Source organism: Artemia sp. Qi Xiang Cuo, chromosome 7 (genome assembly GCF_049724085.1).
Source record: "Artemia sp. Qi Xiang Cuo chromosome 7, ASM4972408v1, whole genome shotgun sequence".
Taxonomy (NCBI): Eukaryota; Metazoa; Arthropoda; class Branchiopoda; order Anostraca; family Artemiidae; genus Artemia; species Artemia sp. Qi Xiang Cuo.
The window spans coordinates 79212264-79234024 of NC_142800.1; the positions used below are offsets into that span (position 1 = coordinate 79212264).

Sequence of the window (21761 nt, forward strand, 5' to 3'; positions counted from 1 at the left end):
GGGATGGGTTTTTTCAAACCTTGAAAATTTGACATTCTCCATGTTGCTTGACGTTAAACATAGCACATTATTACTTTCATGTTGAAAAAAGTTACCTTTTTTCCTTATTCTGCAATAGTCTCATCGAAAAAAAAATTTAATTTTAAAATCAAGATGTACTCCGGAAAATTCTTTTTATAGAATGAATTGCTTCGAATGTTTGAGATCCCTCTCCTGTGAGATTTTGTGAGCATAATACTTACGAGATGGATCCTCCACCAGGGATGTACAAGCGGAGAGAAACCTCAGGGTGTATGCCTTCTTAACTCTTAAGAATTTATCCTCTTAGATATTTGCATGCTGCATTGTGTTCTTATTCCTTTTTCATTTCTCTTTGCTGCTCTCTTGTTTATTTTCAACTTTATCGCTAAATATCCCATTTTGACTTTGTAGATGGGCTTTGTAAATATCTAGGAACGTTCAAATGAGTATTGTATCTTTTCGGTGTTTACAATCGTGCAGAGTCTAAACATACAGGGGAGGAAACTCCTGTCTTTTGGGTTCATAAGGCTGCAGTAAAAAGAAAAAAAATGACCTTTGGCTTGTTTAAACATTAATGATTGCTGAACTAAGAATAATCCGTATTGCTAAAATTAATAACTAATTAAATTAAATTAGTTACCCTCTAAAAGCCTTCTTATTACCTTGAAGTGTTAATTGTGTCTTATTGAAAACGATTTTGCAAATTGTGATTTTTACTTGCCAAAATTTTATTATATAAAAACAAATACCATAAATGTCAATATTACTGGAAGAAGCTATTGGAAGCAGACTGACTGTTCTGTATATAATTCCTGGAATTATTCCCTGGAAGTCCTGGATATTAATTCCTGGCAGATAATTTCTTAAACCACATTGGCCTGCCATAATATAAGAAAAGGAAACGACCAAAAATGAGGTTTTTAAGGCCAAACGAGAAAACTGAATAAACAAACAAAGCGAATATTTCGAGAGGACAACCACCTCTCTTCTTTAGAGAGAAATGAAATAAATAATATATTCAAGGAAATTGCCGAAGAAGAAGAAGAAAAAAAAAAACAAACGCGGAAAGCAACAGCAGCAACATTTTAAGAAATTTAAAATAAATTTTCTTGTAAAGTATTATCTCATTTAATCAGCAGTTGCTCTGAACCATTCCTGCTCATATCACTCTCAGGGCTATATTGTGGTGTTTCTTCTCCCCGTAGTATTGTGCCGTAGGTTTTTAATCTTTGTATTTCTTTTTCTTGTTTTAGTTTTGTTTTAGTTTTAAGCTTTTGATAATAAGTTCTGCTCAGATGTACTCCAAAAAAAAAGTCTAAACAGACCCAAACTCAAATACAAGTGAGGCTTATACTCATTTTTGATGTTGGAGCTCATTATCACCAAGTTCTCACGATAGCTCAAGTTCTGAGAATAGGACAAAGATCAGTGTTGAGACCAGTGTCAATATTAAATTATGATAATGATTTACCAGGGGTCCTTTCTAGTGACTCTAAAAAAAGGAAAAAAATCTTAGTAATCGAAAACATTTCCCCCCTTCCAATCCAAGATCTTCCCTCACAAAACTATGGAATTCACCTTAAATTTTCTCCTATTACCCCCTTTGAAATAAAAAAGATTACTGCAATAAGAGTTGCAATTTTCAAATTGATAAAATCAATGTTCTCTCTTAATATTCACCGTGATGGATCTCTGCTAATAGCTGTCCAAGATCAGAAATCAGCAGACACAATAATTAACCTAAAATCCCTTCTGAATACCCCAATTAATGCATCTAAATGGAACCCAAGACAATCCCCAACATAAATAGTTGTTTATAATGTTCCCCCAGAAATATCCATTCAGGAGTTAAAAGAAGGTCTCTCAGATAGGGCTGGCAACATAATCCCAATTGATGATGTTACCCAACTTGGAAAACCTAACTCTAATGGCCTAAAAACAAATAGATCCTTCTTATTTACACTGAAGGAAAAAATTAATATCCCAGAAAAGTTTTTCCTATTTGGGCAAATCAAACCACACAAGGAATACAAACTTAAGCCTATCCAGTATCAGAAGTGTGTCAAACTGGGACACACAACAAACAATTGCAATGAAATTCTCCTATAGCGTAGTAATTGTAAAGCATACCATCCTAAAGAGTTGACAACTTGCAACAACACTCAGCCTATATGCATCAATTGCAAAGGCCCACATGAATCTACAAATAAATCACTATGCCCTGCATATAAGAAAAGAGCTCTAACACTCCAAATAGCAATAGAGAAGGCCATCCCATACCCCTTCGCAGCAATGGAAGCAAATACTGCCCAACAATACCAAATAAAGCCCGTAATGAAACCAAACAAAACCCCCAAGTCAAACGCCCCCAATGCATCAAGTACCCCGTATAAAAAGCCATCTTCTAAGCCCCCTAGCTCACATCCATATCAGAAGGAATCACCAAGTCAACAAGCCTCCTTGTCCGGTGAGATCAGGTCAGCCTGGCCCCCCCTCCCGAGAAGAAACAAACCAGAAACACTACCAGGAATTAATCCCTTAACCGATAAACAGGATGCACAACCTAACATGCAATCCCCAAATATATCCTTATTCATTCTAAACTGTAATGCAGTTCAGGCCATGAACATACATCAACTACAGAAACCAAAAATAATTACAGAATCGGCAAAAATCTACATACCTGATGATATGCTCATTCAAGCAAAAAAAAATCTTGCTTTACTTTTAACAAAGCTGAACATTGATACACAATCATATGAAAAATAAATCAACAACACAACACATATCAATACTGCAGTGGAACATAAGATCACTCACAGAAAATAAGCTAAATGAACTAATATCTTTTATGAATAATAATTCCAATATTGCTTGCCTCCAGGAAACTCATTTAACCCAAAATCAACAAATTAAGTCTCTGGGATATACTATCCTGAGAAAGGATAGATCATCAGAGAGAAAAGGAGGTGGTGAGGCTCTATTAGTTAAAAATAATATAAAATTCTGTGGCATCAATTTTCCAGATTTTGCTAATGATGTTGATGCAATTGGTATCAGTGTTTGGCTGAATAATATAAAAACCAACATAATAAGCTTTTATAACCCTAATGGCCAAACTACAGATGCCATGGATTTCTTTAATTATATAAATAATTCTAGTATGTTAAAAAATACCATTATTTGTGGAGATTTCAATACCCACAGCCTTCTGTGGGGGAATAAACCAGCAAATAAAGCTGGTAAGTTAATTCAGAGTATAACTTCAAATAATAATGAATTAGCGGTTGCTACCCCTCCAAACTTGAATACTTATTTTAACCCTAAAAGTGGCAGATTCTCCACAAATGACCTACAAATTGTGTCATTAAATATTTTGAATAGAATTTATATAAATAAAATTGATAGTGTATGTACTGACCACTTTGCTATAGTTTGCTCCCTAAATGAACCTGCTGAAACCCTATCAGATACCTCCAAATATATCAACACTAAAGCAAATTGGTCTATGTTCCAAAATAAGCTAAATGATGAAATTACAAGTTTCACCCAAAATTCATGCATTTCAAACACAACAGTTGACACACATGCTGAAGTCTAGGCATTTTTACTAATAAATACAGCTAATCATGCTATCCCTAGGACAACACCTAAGAAAACCTTCCCTTAACACATTCCTAAAGCATGGTGGACAAATGAGTGCCAAAATAAATGAAGAATAAAAAAGGCAGCTAGGAAAGAATTCATAAAAAAACCATCACCTACTACATATTTAAAAAAATTACAAGCAGAATCTAATCTAAAAAGGACTATAATAGATGCTAAATATAATTACTGGAATAATTTTGGAAATAATCTCTCCAGAGAAACACATGAGCCAATTATACATAAAGTCATAAGCCACATCTGTGAGAAAAAGATTTCCCCCAACCCACTCCTGTATGAGCTTATACATAATAATACCCATTATGACAATGATAATGAAAAAGCTAAGCTATTTGCAACTCTTTTTGTTAATAAGCTTACATCAAATAATAAAAGCTAAATGTCCCCAATTCCTATGAATCCAAGTTACCAACCACGCCCAGGATCCGAGTATATAACTAGTCCATTTTCAATCCAGGAAATGAATAATGCAATACATCATATTAGGACCAAAACTAGCGGCAGCTATGACAATATACACCCTACATTGATAAAGAATCTCACCCCTTTATACAAACAAGAACTGATAAATTGTTATAATCACGCTTGGGCATCTTCTATGTTCCCCAATATATGGAAATGTTCGTCCCTCCTACCAATTCTAAAGAAAAATAAACCCAAAGAGAACCCTGAGTCCTATAGGCCCATAATGATTACTTCTGTGATGGGGAAAATAATGGAGAAAATGATCTATCATAGACTCCTCTGGTTTGTTGAGAAAAATAATATGATCCCTCACACTCAAACTGGATTCAGGAAACACCACTCCTCAACAGATGCTTTCATTTTGCTAACAAATGCAATAAATGAATCCTTCTCAGAAAATAATGTCCTAGTTGCAGCTTTCTTAGATTTTGAAGGGGCATATGACAATGTGAACCACCAAATCCTTTTGAATAAACTTGCAAACCTTGGACTACCCCCCAAGCTAGTATCCTTTATAAAATCCTTCATAGAAGTGCGAAGTTTCATTGTTTGTGTTGGTTCAGCCTCTTCACCCCAAAAGACAACAACCGAAGACCTACCTCAGGGAGCAGTCCTCAGTTGCCTCCTGTTTGCCCTATATCTCTGGGACATGAACCTACCCCACACGAATCTACAATATGCTGACGTTCTGGTGCTATGGTCATCTGGCAACACCTTTGAGATAGCACAGTCAAATCTGCAAAAGTCACTTTTCCAATTTGAAAAATTATCTAAACATTCAGATTTACCCATTGCACCTACCAAGTCAAAAATAGTCCAATTTTACCGAAAGCGAAACCATGTTAATGCAAAAGTAACTCTAAAGAAAACAACTATTCCAAAAGATAATCATATTAATTACCTAGGTCTCATGCTTGACCAAAAACTTAATTTCCACATCCACATTTCAAATACAATAAAAAAATGCTATAAGAAAACAAATATACTAAAAAGACTTCCTTCCACACCCTGGGGCTGTAAGGAGAAAACCTTACTCCAGTTTTATAAATCACATATAAGACCCCATATTGACTATGGGCTCATCGTATATGGTGCTTTTGCAAAGACCCAGATGCAAAAAATTGAAACAACACAAAATGATATAATACGTCTCATATTTGGTCTTAGGAAACCCACAAGCACCAAGTTTCTGCTTATGGCGAGTGGATTAACAACAATATGGGAGTGAAGTAGTTTTAAAATATCTTACGAAACTCGAATCAAAGAGCTCACACACCCTACAAAATTTGCTGAGAAATCCAGCCATGTATAAAGGGATTGTAGATGAGTATACCAACATTCAGAAGAAGTTTCCCGTCCCGGCAAAGTCTATTGCACCCACTTTCCCCCAATCCTCTCTATTGCAATTGGTCAAGTCCCATAATAAATACTGATTTCTCTAAGTGAAATGAAGATTTAACTCCCATTGCTTTTGTCCAGAAAAAAATTGCTGAACTTAATACAATTACCTATAAGAAGCATTTCCAAACATTTTATGATGGGTCAAAAATTAACGAGAAGGTAGAAGGCGATGCTTTCCTTGCTCACCTGAAAATTTCAATGGGAGAGAGATTATATAATAACTTATCTATAATGTCTGCTGAGTTAAATGCCATAATCATGGCATTAGAACACCTTAAGGAAAACTAACCTTAGATTGCAAATTCAAATAATATTATTGTATATTCCGACTCTTTATCAAGCCTTGAGTTGCTGGCCTCAGCTCCTCAGTATAAGTTGAACATTGACACTTATCATTGTCTCAGTATTATAGATAATCTTACTTCAAGTGGCTTAAGAACTTATTTTTAGTACATTCCTAGCCACTCTGGCATAAGTAGTAATCATCATGTTGATGAAATAGTAAAAAATGCTATAAATATTGACCAGCTAAGTGGGAGACCAATCCCGATCAGAGATATTTACCGATAGAGGCTATCAGATATTAATTTTAATAAGATTAATTCTATCTTTTCCCCCTTTCCCAATAAGTATCTTTCTAAAATTTATTATAGAATTCTTTCTGGAACAAATGGACTAAATTTTCTTGCATTCTCGTGTAAGTTTTCTAATTCAACTGGTTCAATTTCCCTGTCCCCTCTTTGCAGGCATTGCAATATTAACAATGAAACAGTTGACCATTTCCTATTCGAATGTAATATGCTGAGGTCTGCACAACATACCTTGCTTTGCAAACTGTTAAAATGCTTTAAACACCACAAAATCTCACTATCAGCCAAGAGCCAACTATACCTGCACACAGAGCATAGATTGAACTCCTAGAGTCGAAAGATCTACTGAAAGATATCTGAAAATATCTAATAATCTTGAGGCAATCAAGCCAGTAGCTGTGTAGCCCACAGAGTGACGCAAAAGGAAAAGGGCTAAATAGTATCACTGAAAAGCCCGCCTGCTGTTAAATAGAAGAAGAAGAAGAAGAAGGAAAGTCAATGTGAAAAGAACCAAAAAACCAATGAAAAAATCAAAAAATTAAAAGATAAATAAAATTCAATAGAAGCCAAAAATTACAAGAATTGCAACCAAATACCTAACAACCATAAAAGCGAGTCATTCGCCAATATTCGCGATTTGTACAAAATCCAAAATATTGTGAACTGCCATCGACGGATACTAGCGAACAACAAATGTTTTGGATTTTGTGCAAATCGCGGATATTGGCGAATGACTCATTCATTTTGAGAACATTTTGAGAAAAACAGCTTACTCTGAGGGAATTTCGAAATTCATCCAGATCTGTCTTGTTTTTTACCTCCTCGGGAAGTTTGTTCCAGACAGCCGGGCCAGAAAAACGGATAGAAAATGTAGACTTTGCTGTTACAGGGTTTTTACTTGTTGTATATCTTGTATTTGTTGTATTATTTGCTGCATATCGTGTAGTGTGTAATGAAGGTACTGTGTTATAGGCCGCGTGGTTAATTTTGGTTGTCCAAAGTCAAAGCACATTCCCAGCACAAAAAAGTAATTTTTTTCCAATTGTAGTTCAAAGAAATGGAGTTTCATGAAAAATAATGGTGAATGAAAGGAAATAAAAAACAGGGAACTTGAGGCTATATAATAAGTAAAAGATAAAATATAAAATAGAGTTAAGAGAGTTATTGGGATTACTAAATCACAATTGGGATTATTGGGATATTGGAATATTACTTGGTTTATAAATTATGAAGTCTATTTATATTTCGAACATACTCTACCTTTGAGGCTGACTCCGTACCCGATATCATAGAGTGTCTTCTCTCTCTCTCTCTCTCTCTCTCTCTCTCTCTCTCTCTCTCTCTCTCTCTCTCTCTCTCTCTCTCTCTCTCTCTCTCTTTCTTTCTCTCTCACTAAAAAAAAAAAAAAAAAATGAAAAAGAATAGGCTGCTAATGAACAGAAATGCAGCATCTGTACAGTATATACTTTAAGCTACACCACTACATCAGGCACATACACGGGATTTTTTCCCCGAAAGCAACGATCGAAAAAAAAGAAGAAATTTTCCTCTCCATCCTTTTATGTTTAAAGTAAATACACCAATGATGCCCTGATCCTCAATTTAGTTTTGATATCTAATACCTCTTGATTCCCAGGAATATTTATATTTCAGACATACTCTGGTTTTGATGTTGATTCCGTACCTGATCCTATAGAGCGTAATGCACGTTACACCATGATCAAGACCTATGGGCAAACACCGAAGCAGCTCTTTGGGTTGCCCCATCCCCTAAGTAACGCCAAGTCACCTCGTGAAAATGATACTCAGTTGTTGCCCTTAGGAGGGACAGCCATTGGAATAAAATGGGGAAACTTTGTTGGGGCGAATGGACAAGGAGAGCCTTCCCTAGTTTGGAAGCAAGCGCATCCCGTTCGAGGAGTTTTGCTGTGTCCCGTTGCAACTGGAGAGATTTATGGCATTCCTCCTAAGTGTTCTTTACTCGCTAACTGTTTAAAAGAAAAAAGTAAGTTTTCTCTCTATTTGTCTCTTACTTGTATTAAGTGAATGAATTATTTCATGAAAACAATTTCAATGAAAACATTACAGGTTATATAATGTTTGATTTTACCATAAGGTAAGGGGATACGTAAATGCAATGTATATCGTTTTCTGGATGATAAGTGCGGGTAGTGAAATAGTTAAAATACCAAGACACATGATTTTGACGTTAAAGAAACCAGTTTGACTTGCAGTCTACTAAAACTCAAGAAAGACACACCATAGTAAAGAGCACAAAATAGGAATTTCGAAAATTTATTTAGACAGTATTGCCATCTAATTTTCAGTTACCCAAAAGTAGAATTCTACGTTATACTTTCTTACAATATTAAGATAAAAGTTGTTTTCTTCATGAAAAGAAAGATTTCTCAGGGAAGCATAAGATTGGCAGTATCAATACCAATTTTCTTGACGATAAAGGGCTGGGCACGCGTAGCTTTTTTGGCACCGATTTACCAAATATGCCTCGATTTGTAATGAAAGATATGCCGATTTGAGCTTAAAATTTCCTAGCATTCGGTACCGATTTACAAAACGGCGCGGAATTTCACCGTGATCATTAAAAACAAATCCTCGATCGTTCCCTTTTTTCAGCTGGAAAATCAAAAGAACTAAATAATAATACAAGTAATAATTAAATATCTAATAATAAAAGAACTTTATTCTTTATTTATTCTTTTAATAATGAAAGGATTTAAAATTTAATCCAAAAATTTTAAATGAAATTAAATTTCATAATATTAGATATTTTAATAATAAAAGATCTTAATAATAATAATAAAAGAACTAAATAATAAAGTGAGAACAATCGTGCAACTATTGATAACCTACAGTTGACTCATCGTGCCCATGATGTTTAGTTTTGAAAACCTCGTGCACATGGCAGTGTTTTTGTCCTGCCATCGTTTCCCCACTGAGCTGCTGAAAAAAGCTACATGCCTGAAAAAAGCTACGTGTGTCCAGCCCTTAAGAAAGGCAAATTTTAGAAACTAGCAATGCCATCTACTCTGATTTTTATTCTTGTATGAAATGCTTCTAAGAAGTTCCATGTTCTAGGGGATTTGTTTAAGAGTTATTTTGTTTTAAGTTTGTTTGATGGCTAACTCAGATTAAATGCATAAGTTCAAGCTTTGTTACTAAATGCAGAGGGTCACTCTTTCAGAAAACACGTAGGTCTGGTGGCGCGTGCCAACATGTACGAAGCGTGGTGGAACTGTGTGGCACACATAGCGTTCCGAGATGTGCACCAGGTGTTAGGAAGACAGCGCCTATTGGTTAAACGTGTAGTTTTAGAGTTAAAACTTTGTTTGCGAATATATATCACTAAAAGGTTTCGTGTAAGAAAATTCGTTCTTTATTTTATTCAAAATAATCAAATTTGTTCGTTCTTTTAAGTTATTAACCTTATAACTTGTTTGGGTGGCATCCTGGGGGGTAACTTGTTTGGGGGGTAACCTTATAACTGGTGGCATCCTGACAGAATTATTGGTTCACCATTTTCGGTAAATCTAAATACTTAGCCTTCAGTAGGAATATATAAAAAGAATAAACCACACAGGGAATTTTATATTTAAAAGGTTTCTTTCCCTTTGATTATATCCAAGTTTCTCTGAAAATTGCTGTCCGGATCCGGATGAAATTTTTAGAACGGCAAAACTTTCAGAATCAGCAGATTTATTTGTCAGATTAGAAATTTATAGTGTTGCCTACTCTAGGCATAACTTTCCTTTCCTCTTCAATAGCCAATTTTATGTATTTTCACCCATCAGGTCCTAAGAAATCCAATATTCAAGTCTTTGGTTCAGGATTATATTATAATAAATTATTTAAGGTCTAATTAGTCCAATTTACTTATCGCTCTTGACTTTAATTAATTAAAAAAACTTTTTCCGAAAAATAAGTTTTTCAAAGAAAAGTAAAATGCTCCATTAAACAAAAATGAGTAAAAATCACATCAAATACTCTGCCACACGTGGAAATACTACAAAGGCGAATTAATAAATACATGACACCCAAAACAAACCGAAATTATAGTAAACAACCGAACCTAACTTAAAATAAGCCGATAATAACATAATTTGGGCTCGAAAGTCCTAAGCCTTCCAAAGGCCAGAACATAATTTGCACTTTACTGAAAAAAATATAAATGATTTTACTTTAATAACTTTAATACATCAAATAATATTAAGTTTTGATTACTAATTATCAGTATATGTATATTAAACTGACAATGCACATTCATTTGCATTTTTTTCAGTAAAGTGCAAATTATATTCTGGCCTTGGGAAGGCATAGGGGTTTTGAGCCCAACTTATGTTAATTTCTGCTCGTTTTCCGTTTGACCCGGTTATTTATTGTAATTTCTGTTCGTTTTGGGTTTCATTTATTTATCAATGCTGATTTGTGATAATTTCAGGCTTGGTAGATTATTTGATTTTATTTTTGCTCATTTTTTTAATGGAGTTCTTTACTTTTTTTGCAAAACTTATTTTGTGGAAAAAGTTTTTTTAATTAATTTCTGTTCGTTTTATATTGACATAGTCTTTTCAGAGAAAATAATACTTTAAATCTTTTCGTTTTTTTAAAGATTTATAGTTTGGCCTGCTCTTTGTATGCTGGGGAAAACTTTTTAGCAATTTTTAACAACCTAAACCGTCTTTAAAATCTCGACACAAATAGAAGTGTTTAATTTAGTTTCATACCTCGTCTAGTTGACCTGAAATGGAAAACTTGATACCATTCGCAAAAAAATCTGTTTAATTTCTTTGATAGCTTGAATACACTTACGCTATTTTGATTTGGTTAAATCTTAAGAGCAAAAGCAGCCCAAAAGTTTGAACATAAAACCCTCAGCCGTTCTTGGGATACTGCTGAGATGCCTTATTGGGAATTAGCATTAACACAGTGCATTTTGATTTAATATTATGGCAACATTTAGTTTTTAAACATAAAGTCAAATAGAAAGGTGATCGTGGGAAAGGGTTTAGTTACCCTCCAACCGCTGTTAAAGACAAAAAGGCCCATCAGTCTTTTTAATTTTTAAATGAATGAGACCTTTTCGGAGTTTCTAAGAACACTCCTTATATACGAAATGCTCAGGCCTAAACAACAACAACAAAATAATATATTACATATATATCGGCATTTATTATAGAAATGTCAAGTCTTTCAATCACTTTCGACTATTAAAAAGGGCGCTAAGCCTTTTGCTTTCCAGTCGAATGAGCCCTTTTTGAGTTTCTACGACAACACTTCCTATAAACACATTATATTCCCCCAGGGCATAAATTACAACTCTTACCCTAAGGGCTGTGAGGGTGGTTGTCATCCTCTAAGACCTAATCCTCTAAGACCTCTAAGACCTTCCAGAACTTTCAACTACGTTAAACAAAATGGCTATCTGAAAATTTTGATTGGATGTGTTTGGGGGAATGGTGGGCGTGAGAGAGGGGTTAGTTACCATCAAATCACTTTCAACTATTAAAAAGGGCACTAGCCCTCGCAATTTCTAATTGAATGAGCCCCTTTTGAAGTTTTTACGACAACTCTATCATTAAAAACCTTATATGCCCCCAGGGCATAACTTACAACCTTCGCCTTGGGGACTCTGTGGGGTTTGTCATCCTTAAATACATAATTTCCAGAACTTTCAACTACGTTGAACAAAATGGCTATCTCTAAACTTTGATTGAATGTGTTTGGGGAAATGGAGGGCGTATGAGGGGGGTTAATTACTCTCCACTCACTTTCGACTATTAAAAAGGGCAATTTCAATTTCCAATCAAATGAACCCCTTTTGAAATTTCTACAACAACTTTCTATATAAATCATATGTGCCACCAGGGCATAATTTACAACCCTTGCACTGAAAGCTCTGATGGGGTTATCATCCAAAAAGACCTAATTTCCAGAACTTTCGAATACGTTGAACAAAATGGATATATCAAAATTTTTATTAGATGTGTTTGGGTAAATGGTGTGCGTGAGAGGGGGATTAGTTGCCCTTCAATCACTTTCGACTATTAAAAGTGCAATAGCCCTTTCAATTTTCAATTGAATGAACCCTTTTGGATGTTTTTTACAACATTGCTTTCAATAAAAACCTTGCATGCTCCCAGGGCATAACTTAAAACCCTTGCCCTGAGGGCTGTGGGGGGGGATGGGTTGTCATCCTGAAGGACCCAATTTCTAATGCTTTCAACTACGTTCGATAAAATGGATTTTTCAAAATTTTGTTTCGATGTTTTTGGGAAAAGGGTGGGCGTGAGAAGAAGGCTAGGTGACCATCAATCGCTTCCGACCATTATAAAGGGCACTAGCCCTTTAAATTTCTAGTTGAACGAGCCCTTTTTTAAGCTTGGACGACAAAGATCTCAATAGAAACCTTATATGCCCCCAAGACATAACTTATAACCCTTGCTCTGAAGACTGTGGGGGGAGTGTCCTGCTCAAAGGTATAATTTCCTGAACTTTAAACTGCGTGGAACAAAATGGCTATCTTAAAATTTTGATTGGATATGTTTGGGGAAGTGGTGGGCGAAGAAGGGGCGTTAGTTGCCTTCCAATCACTTTCGACTATTAAAGAGGGCACTATCCATTTCAATTTCCAATCGAACGAGCCCTTTTTGAAGTCTCTACGACGACGCGTCAGTAAAAACCTTATATGCCCCCAGGGCACTAACAACTCTTGCCCTGAGGGCTGTGGAGGAGTGTCCTCCTCAAAAAAAATAATTTCTATCTTGAAATTCACAACACCGAACAAAATGGCTATCTAAAAATTTTGATTGGATGTGTTTGAGGAAAAGGTGGGTGAGAGAGGGGGGCTAGTTGCCCTCAAATCACTTTCGACTATTAAAAAGGGCGCTAGACCTTGTAATTTCTAATCGAATGAGCCCTTTTTTCCAGTTTCTACGATAAAGATTTCAAAAAAAACTTGTATGCCCCCTGGGCATAACTTGTAACCCTTGCTTTGAAGACTGTGAGGGGAGTGTCCTGCTCAAAGGTATAATTTCCTGAACTTTAACTGCGTGGAACAAAATGGCTATTTCAAAATTTTGATTGGATGTGTTTGGGGAAATTGTGGGCGTGGAAGGGGTGTTGGTTGCCTTCCAATTACTTTTGACTATTTAAAAGGGCACAAGCCATTTCAATTTCTAATCGAATGAGCTCTTTTTGAAGTTTCAATGACAACGCTTTCAATAAAAACCTTATATACCCCCAGGGCATAACTTACAACCCTTGCCCTGAGAGCTCTGAGCGCGTTGTCATCTTTAAAGACCTAATTTACAGAACTTTAAACTACGTTTAACAAAATGGCTATCTCAAAATTTAGATTGGATGTTTTGGGAAAAGGTGGGCGTGAGAGAGGGGTTAGTTACCGTCCAATCACTTTCAACTATTAAAAAGGGCACTAGCCCTTTGAATTTCCAATCGAATGAGCCTTTTTTGAAGTTTCTATGATAACGCCTTCTACAAGAAACCTTATATGCCCCAGGGCATGACTTACAACCCTTGCCCCGAGGGTTGTGGGGGGGTGTCCTTCTCAAAAACATATTTTCTATCTGGAAATCAACTACGCTGAACAAAATTGCTATCTCAAAATCTTGATTGGATGTGTTTGGGGGAATGATGGGCCGGGGGGGGGGGGGGCGGGCTAGGGGCCCTTCAATCTTTTTTGACTATTAAAAAGGGTACTAGCCCTTTGAATTTCCTATCGAATGACCCTTTTTTGAAGTTTCTATGATAACGCCTTCTATAAAAACCTTATATGCCCCCAGGGCATAGCTTACAACCATCGCCCCTAGGGTTGTGGGGGGTGTCCTTCTCAAAAACATATTTTCTATCTGGAAATCAACTACGTTGAACAAAATGGTTATATCACTATTTTTATTGGCCATGTCTGGGGAGACGGTGGGCGTGGGGGGGGGGGGGCTAGGGATCCTACCATCATTTCTAACTGCAAAACACGATCCTAGTCGTTTTGTCTTCAGAACAAAGGTGCTCTTTTCGAAGTTTCTATTGCAATGTCAAATTTAAAATAACCCCCAGGGCATAACTTAAGATCCTTGCCCCGAGGGTTGTGGGGGAGTGTCCTCCTAAAAAACATGTTTTCTATCTGAAAATCAACTAAGCTGAACAAAATAGCTTTATCAAAATGTTGATTGAATGTGTTGGGGGGAATGATGGGCTTGGAGGGGAGGGGGATAGTTGCCTTCCAATTACTTTCGACAATTAAAAAGGGCCCTAGACACTCCAATTTCCAATCGAATGAGCCCTTTTCGAACTTTCTACGACAACTCCTTCGATACGAAGTACCCGGGTATGGAAAAAAAAAAACGCATTGTGTCCACATCGTTCTTTACTTGAGCAGCGCTAGCGCGCTGCCTATGATAGAAAATATTTACGCTAAATGGTTTTTCTACAGTCGTCTTACCTCACACAAAGAAAGAATTTTCATTAGCCTGTTTTTTTGCTGTAAAAAAATGTCTGAACTGATGTTATTTTTTTGGTATGTATTGGCAAGGTTAATTTTAACACTAATTTCTTCTGTTCAGTCAGAATGCTGGTATTTTAGCGATGATTTATAGTTATTTGGGTGTGCGCATTTAGGGTTTCTATTAACATGCAATGGCTAGTTCTTGCTGAATGGGACACCCTGTGTATATACAGGGTGTCTACTATAAAGCGTGTCAACTTATTGAAAATGAGACACTGGAACTAAAAATGATTTTTTTTTGGGGGGGGGGGGGTTAGTACGAGGAAATATTTTAGGTCCTGTAAAAATGTTCTATATTTAGGATCTTTAATGAAAAAAAAGTTGACTGTTCGAAAATGTTTATAGGAAAATGTCTTATAAAGAACTTTAGAAATATTTTCTAAAAAAAAAGAAAAATTCAAAGTGCCCCCTCCCAAAAGGAATATCGGGGATCCAAGACGAATGGAACTGACACTTCCAACTTTTTTCTTGAAAATGGGAACATGTTTGAAGTCTTTATATTTGTATTGTTCTTAAAAAATAAGATTATCTTTTACTCATTTTAAGGTAAAGGGAACAAGCTATATATCAGCAATCACCACAGTCTTAACCTCAGCCTTATCCTCCTTGTGAGTATAGGTAGGAATGCTTTTCCTTCCAATTCTACCGGAGGCTGTTAATCTTAATTGATGAAATTAGGGTTTATATCTCAAGGTTATCACTTGGTATTGTGCGTGCTTCAACCATTGTTCAGGGTTGCCATACAATGAGAAAAACAAAACATAACTATATTTAGTAATTTTTTGGTAGTTTTAGTGATTTTGCTCAATAATCTAGTGATTTATGTGCTGATTCAGGGATTTTGTTTGTTTAGGCAATATAAAAATCACTAGAAATAGTGATAAATCATTAGGGACGGCAACCCTGCCATTGTTAAACTAAAAAGGCTACAGACTGGCCTCTTGGGTAGGAGTTTGAATCATATTAAAAATGCATATACTTTCACCTCCTTTTATTAGTTGAGGTGCTAAGAGGAAAACTGGGGATGTCTAATGGTGACTAAATAAAATCTGCTGTGCATACAGACCTTCTAAGCATAAGAATCTAGAGGTTGTCTCAAAATAGGGGTCGGCAATTAGTATTATAGACAAAATATTTAACATGATATATAGTATCCATTCCTACCTGTATTTAATTATCAATTCTTCAGCCATACAAAGGGTTGCGTCCTATGTGAGCATGACCTGACCATTGTTTGTCCTGCTGTGAATCATCGCCATGTGTCTTGTCTTTGAGAAACCTAGCTACTTTTGTTAGCATGGTCTGCTAGTACATTGTGAATTATGCTATTCGTGGTAAATGCCCTGATAAGATTTTGCTATCTTTGGTTAAACTTGATAGACCGTGTATATGCCTACCTCCTTGAAGAATTTTAGCAGTTGTTGACATGAATACTTCTGTAAACTAAATATTGATCTAAATTACTACATAAAACAAACATAATAATTACGTTGATAATCAGCCTCTGGTATAATTAAGTTTGATGTCCCGAAGTTTTTAATTTGTTTTAGAATCTATGATTACGACCCTTTAGATTGGAGAATGCTTAACTAGACTTGTCAAACTTAAGTTATCAAGCTTCAGTAGGCCCCTCAGGCTCTAGACCATGCTAAACTACCCTTCTGTGATACGCCGCGGCAGCTCAGAATCAAAGATAATAAATTGAAGATTTTTTTTCGGGGGAGGGGGGGTCAAAGAATGTTTCAATCTCTAAATTCGCTTATAACTGGTTGAAAACACATGTGCTATCTTTGGTTTAAATCATTAGTAAAAAGAAAGTTGTGTCTAGAATCGGGGTTACTAGAAAATTTCAAGAAAATTTTTTTTTCTCATTTATCCTTAATGAGAAAATAGCATGAAATTTACTGTTATTATGGACCCTGAAGCATAAAAGTTTTTTTAAACAAACATGTACGCACAAACGCTTTATTTTATTTGTAATCGGAAGTCTGGATCTTTTTTTTTTTTACTTTTACTTGACGTTCTCTGATTTTGTGTTCTTATTATTTTTTTAACTTTATTTCTGGAGATTGGTTGGATTTTAAACAGTTACGGAAACATAATATCCATCAGGCCATTGTAACGTCAAGTCGATAACGTCTGTTTGTAGCATGCGCCATTTCAAAATGTTCTAATGTCTGTTCATTTTCCTCTTTTCTCTTTATTTTTTTACGTAGCCTTTAGTTATAATGCTGATAGAAAAATTTTATGAATCCTACTGTCCGAGTTTTGAATTCTCAGGTTGAAGCGTTTTTTTTTTTTTTTTTTTTTTTTTTTTTTTTTACAAATGTAAATGTATTGAAGCCTGACTTTCTTTTTGAAAAGAAAACGTTAATCATAATCTATACTTTTCTCCTTGAATTGAATTGCTCTATATTAATATTCTTTTTTTTAATCCTATTCAGTTTCATATTGAATTATACTTTAAACACTTTCGAAAATCTAATATCTAACATACCAAATTAAGTTACGATGATAATATGTACTTAAAGCATACGCCATCTCGAAATTCTCTCTTGTCTGTTGACTTTTTCTTCTTTTTTTTATTGCTATTGATCAGCTAAGAGCCTCTGATTTCACGAACAATAGAATTTGAGAAACCAAACTTTTGTTACGGCTCGTAATTAAGTAATTAAATCTTAGTAAGTAGATATAACTCACTACCTGTATGGTTAGAAAACAGGATGCCAAATTGTAGAATTGTGTTTCTTCATTAAAATCTTGTTTCAACGAGGTCAGTGAACTACACTGACCTTTTTCTTAAGTCGGGAACTAAAAGCGGTCAATCAACAGTTTAGACTTGCTTCGAATCATTTCAATATAACTAGAAAATATACGAGTTTTATGCTATAAGAAAGAACTTTCATCTCATCAGTTGCCTTACGAGAAGATAGCTATTAGTTTGGCAAATTGTTATTTCATCTGTACATTGCACTGAGTTTTCCATATTGACCCTAGTTACAAACGTGCTTAATTTAAATAAAGCTGTGGAACAAAAGCACAACAACAAGACTTGAAATAATAAAAAAAATCCCAATATTTCGGTTCTACGTCCGGGAGCCTTTTTAAACAAAAAAAAATTAAGAAACAAACAAAAAAAACATCTAAAAAACGACAACTAACACACAAGAGAAAAAAAAAAAAAACAACCACAAAATAAACAAAACAAATATAACTCACTTCCAAAAACTGCAATTACTGACAATAGAAACGATTGTCTATAGTACTCAACATATAATTGCTTCTTTACTGTCAGATGGACAAATGAGATATACTAAAAGCGAAGACTACATTTATTTGAAAGAAAATTCAAAAAACCCAAGGTCACCGCCCCTTATTAAATTTAATAGGTTTAAAGCATTTGGTGTCATATATGGCAACAGGTCAAAGAAATTTATGCATAATAGATTAAGTGGATTTTTTATTTGCTAACTAGGCAGCGGTAAGTTGAATCTTCCCAGATTTGACCTAACCCTGACTTTTGCTTGCAAGGTTAATACTTATTCGGAACTATTATGATATGATAAGATAAGATAAGATTTATTGCAAAAAGCCTGTGGGCCATAGCAACAAATAATACAATCTACAAACCAACACTCAGGAACAAAATACAACTTTAGATAGTAAAAAATAAAAAAAGGAAAAAAGAAAAAGAACAACAAAACGACAAAAAAGTAAACACACCAAGGTTCGACTTGTAACCAACAAACACCATATAATAAAATTCAAATCATAAAAATAGTATCAGGCTATCCCCTCAAACATGATTATTATCAAGTTTATTATTTTTTATTATTTTTGCAGTTAAACTGGAAATGAACATGATTAAAATCATAGTTTAAACTTCCTTAATTAAAAAGTAGAAATATGTTGGGCCAGACCCATGGGAGCCCATATTGGGGGGGGAGAGGGGGGCCCCAGCCCCCCCTCTGGCTGAATGATGCTGCCTTATATTTTCATATTTTTATTTTGAAATTTCTATTATACAGAATTGGAAGTTCCGTTTAGACCAGGTAAGCCCTTCAAAAAATTCAGCCTATGGGTGCCCAAGGCCATACCTCGTATTGAAAGTATAGTACTTATTACCTTTCCTTCTCACCCACTTTGGGAATCCTTTTACTCTTAAGCCTTTCGCTAAAATATTTATGAATAAAATATTAGATAGTAAGATCTAAAATCACACGCTTATCTCAACAGCCTTTTTCTTAAACCTTTTCTGCTATATATTTAGGCTAAAGTCTTGCCATATCCCTCATGAAATCCTTAACCGGGAAAAATGTTCTGTGTTGTGATACATGGTCGCTAATAATCAAACAGTTCGTGGTAACGAACTGTAAGTAAGGAGCGATGCGGCTCAATAGTAACCGAAAGTCTAAGAAACAGAGTCTTGATAACAATAGATACATAAGAAAAATCCAATTTTTATGCTTATTCAAAATATGTAGAGCTTATCAAATTTAATGTTACCTATCAAAAGTTACGAGCCTGGAAATTTTGCCCAATTTTCGAAAAAAGGGGAAAACACCCCCCAAAAATCAAGCGATCTTAATGAAAATGACACCATCAGATTCAGCATACCAGAGAACCCTATTCTGTAGAGGGTTCGGGAGCTCCTATGTACAAATATGTGGAATTATGCATTTTTTTATCGGAAGAAAGATCACAGATGCGTGTTTGTTTGTTTATTGTTTTTGTTTCCCAGTGGTGGTCGTATCAAACCAATTATCGTAGAAGATCGGGAGATGGCTTATTTTATCAGAAATCAGAAGTTCTAGTGCCCTTTTTAAGTGAACGAAAATATTGGAGGGCTGTTAGCCCCCCTCCCACGCTAATTTTTCCCCCAAGTTCCTCAATCAAAATTTTTAGATAGCCATTTTTTCAGCATAGTTGGAAAGTCTAATAACTATATCTTTGAGGATGACTTGACCCCCGCCGTCCCCGGGGGAAGGGCTGGAAGCCATGAACTTTGCCCATTGTTTACATATAATATTGGTTATTGGGACGTATACTGACGTTTTTCAGGGTTGGATTTTTCCATACCAGAAAAACGTGGGTTTGGTGGGAGTATCTTTTCAGGGAGGAATTTTTAGTGGGGGAAGGGAATTTTCTATGGAGCTGGAGCCGAATTTCCCAGCGCTATTTAAAAAACAATCAGAAATTAATTTTAAAGAAAACAAGTTTTTTTCAACTGAAAGTAAGGAGCAACATTAAAACTTAAAAGCGAACAGAAATTATTATGTATATGAGGGGTGTCGCCTCTCCTCAATACGTTGCTCTCTACGTTAATTTTTTTTTAGAACTTTTAAAAGAGCTTATTATACCTATTAAATGGCCTCTGTGATTCAGGAGTCATTTTTAAATAACTGAAATAAAAAATCAAACTTTAGCGTAAAAAGTGAGGTACTGACGAGAGGCAACCCCCCTCATATACGTAATAATTTCTGTTCATTTTAAGTTTTAATATTGCTCCTTACTTTCTGTTGAAAAGACTTGTTTTTTTTTAATAAATAGTAAGTGGTGGCTGTACGCGATATCAATAACATATTTAGTAGTTTTTTTTTCTGTGAGAACTAATAATTTCTTTCACATATTTGGTATAGTTTTGAGTGGTTACATGAACTCTTTTATATATTGTTAAAAAGAATAGTTCATGACAAAAAGTTCCGCCATATTATGTGATGGTAGTGCACACAGGGTCTCTGTCGAATCGGTTCTAAACTAGAATAATAAATCCCTTCGACTAAGCCCTGGTTTTGTCTGTATTTATCAGTTACTGTTGTTAGAGAACAGTTCCCGTTGAGGTCTTTGTGGCCCTGAATAAGCATTTATTGCTGTATTATTAACTACTACCTATAACTCATTGCTGCACCAAGCCGCATGAGGCCAACACAGCTACACATGCTCTTCCTCCGTCCCAATCTATTCAAAGCCTCGCTTTTTTCACCCTCCCAGGAAGTTTACATTTTCCTTAAATCTTTCCTTACAACACCTTCCCACCCCATTCGGGGACCACCTGCTTTTTTTTCGACCCTAGATGGTTGGCCGACAAAAATACTCTTGAGCAATCTGTCATCCGTAGAACGTGTCCTAGCCTTCTCAACCGTTTTCTCATTATAGTCCTAGAAAGCTGATTGAACCACCTTTTTCGTATAGCTTACTGCTTGAGATACGGTCAGCCAATTGGGTACCTAAAACAATCCGTTGACAATTTCTCTGAAAACATCTAGCAAATCCTCCTCCGTCTTTCGGAGTGCCCAAGCTTCAGATCAATAGGCCCACTTAATTATTGTCTTCACTGTAGCTTCCAGTATTCTAATCATGGTTCGCAGACTTACCTTCCTATTCTTCCAAACTTTTTTTTTTCAATTGTGTAGAAACACCCCTAGGCCTTGGTTATTTTACTCTTAGCATCTTCACTACACCCAGTGACTTTACTAATAATACTACCTAGGTAGGTGAAGCTACCCACTTGATCGATCATCTCGTTACCCGACATCACTTTTATGCTCACTTCTAGTCTTAGCGACTTAGTCTACTTAACATTAATTTTCAAACCTATTCTTGTAACTTATTCTTGTACTTTGAACTCACAAAACCTCAAAAAATTCATTCATTTTGCTAACATTTACATCTAGGATGTTTAAAACATCAGCTTAATCTACATATAGGAGAGTTTTACCTCCCCATTTGATACCGTGTTCTCTCATTACTTCTGGCCTACTCCTAATGACAAAGTACATCAAAATGATCAATATAAATGGAGATAAAACGAAACCCTGTTTAACTCCTGATTCAATACGAAATCAGCTACTAACCTCAATTCCTACCTTAACCGCATTAATGTTATTCTCGTGTATAGTACTAATCATTTAAAAATATTTATCTGGTATACCATACAAGGGGTGGCACTTCGCTAAAGCTATCGGCTGAATCAGACGCTTGCTCATACTGTATAAAACTGAGGACTAAAGGGATCTGATGACTCAGGCACGTCGAGCAAATTTGATTGACGCATTCTATCCTCTTCCTAAAAACATTTTCTT

The 21761-nt window shown here is 35.4% G+C and overlaps 1 protein-coding gene across 2 annotated transcripts in view; it reads left to right on the forward strand.

Moving 5' to 3' along the window:
- Nucleotides 1–21761, forward strand: part of mv (lysosomal-trafficking regulator mauve) — a 329493-nt gene that overhangs the window by 237969 nt on the left and 69763 nt on the right. For both annotated transcript variants that reach the window (XM_089092605.1, XM_089092607.1), the window contains exon 34: nt 7797–8148. In XM_089092605.1, the coding sequence (XP_088948731.1) occupies nt 7797–8148 (352 nt within the window). The remainder of the gene's footprint in view (nt 1–7796; nt 8149–21761) is intronic.